Source organism: Gracilinanus agilis, unplaced genomic scaffold (genome assembly GCF_016433145.1).
Source record: "Gracilinanus agilis isolate LMUSP501 unplaced genomic scaffold, AgileGrace unplaced_scaffold58904, whole genome shotgun sequence".
Lineage (NCBI taxonomy): Eukaryota > Metazoa > Chordata > Mammalia > Didelphimorphia > Didelphidae > Gracilinanus > Gracilinanus agilis.
Window position 1 is genome coordinate 1 of NW_025394436.1, and position 1,595 is coordinate 1,595.

Genomic DNA, 1,595 nt, shown 5'->3' on the forward strand with positions numbered 1-1,595 from the left:
TGGAAAGGGAACCTTTTAATATCCACCTAACCAAAACCTCTTATAGTATCAGAAAAGGTTAGATAATGGATGTTCAGTGATTTCCCCAGGGTCACACAGCTAGGAAGTTTCTGAGGTCAGATTTGAACCCAGGTCCTCCCATCTCTAGACCTAGCTCTCAATCCACTGAATCACCCAACTGCACCCTATAAAATAAAATTTAACAGTGTGCCTCAGAGATGATTTGAAGATGTTGGATTTGGTGATCTCTGAGGTCCCTTTTGACTTTAAAATCTATAATTCTGTTATTTAGCTAGCACAACGGTTGACAACCTCAGATATACATACCAAAATTGAGATACGAGTTGATGATTTTTAGTAACCAAAGTCAGTGAGTCAATAAATATTTCTTAGACATTTATTATTTTGATTTTAATACTGTCAATAATAAAAAAAAACATATAAAATGTGGGATTTTAAATGGAGAGGCGCAGCTCTAACAGAGCACTGATATATTCACTATTATTAGGATTCTGCTTCAGGGCCCTTTCATAATATTCTAAAGCTTCTTCTTTCTCTCCCTTCAGCTTGTGAATGAAGCCAAGAGCTCCCAAACTCTTTGTATCTCTAGAATTCTGTCTCAGCCTTTTGGTGGCTAATCTCTGTAAAACTTCAACAATACAGGAGCAAGACTCAGGATTTATCTTTATCCCTTCTAAATAATGATGAATGGCGACATCTTCAGCCCTCTTGGTACATTCCAGGAAACGGCCATATCGGTAATGGGCTCTTTGCTTCTCCTCTTTTCTGACAGGCTCCAGGCCCAGGGCTTTTTTAAAAAGATCTTCTGCTTCTCTAAGCTGATTTACTTCAGAGTACATCTCAGCTAAATCTAAGTAAGCAATCACAAATAAAGGTTTCTGTTTAATGGCTACTTCAAAATAAAAAATAGCAGTTCGGACTAGCCTGTCAACTTTCTCTTTGTCCTTTCCCCTCGGCTTGTTCCTTGTGGCCTTCCTGATTTGGATCATTTGAGACCTAAAACAAATGCCCATTTGGTGAAGGAGGAAAGCAGAGGTTGGTGCCAGTTTTAAGGCCTTTTTTAAGAGCTCAATAGCCTTCTCTGGGTTATCTTCTCGGCGGTAAAATTTTGCTGCATAGCGAAGGACATATGGCTCCACTGGTACTTGGTCGAGGGCTTCCTTAATGTATTTTTCTCCTTTAGAGCTTTCCTGTATATCCTGAAGCTTTAGTGCCAAGAGAACCTTCAGAAATGTATTTTTTGGATCCAGGCTAAGTGCCTTCTTCAAAGGGCTCAGAGAAAGGCTTTTACTATCAGTCCCATCTTTATAAATTTCATCCATACGGTACATGACAATGGCAAATCCAGTGTTAAATTCGGGGTGCTCAGGGTCTGACTGCAGGGCCCTTTCAAAACAGGCTTTGGCCCTCTCATAATACCTCCCTCCTAATGAGAGCAGAGACCAGCCTTTTTCACAGTCTATCTCTGGAAGGTCAACCTTGTACTGGAAGGCACTTGACAGCTTCTTACAACTTGCTTCCACCTTATCCAAGTAAGTCTGGGCTTCAGGAAGTCTGTCCATGTGATAATAGAT

At 40.4% G+C, this 1,595-nt stretch overlaps 1 protein-coding gene across 1 annotated transcript; it reads right to left on the reverse strand.

The window, feature by feature from the left end:
- Positions 1–455: 455 nt before the first annotated feature.
- On the reverse strand, positions 456–1,589 carry LOC123256431 (interferon-induced protein with tetratricopeptide repeats 5-like; the record flags this gene model as incomplete). Its single annotated transcript, XM_044685049.1, has 1 exon — positions 456–1,589. A coding segment is annotated over one exon (1,134 nt), but the record flags the coding sequence as incomplete, so codon positions are not given.
- Between the last annotated feature and the right edge of the window lie 6 nt (positions 1,590–1,595).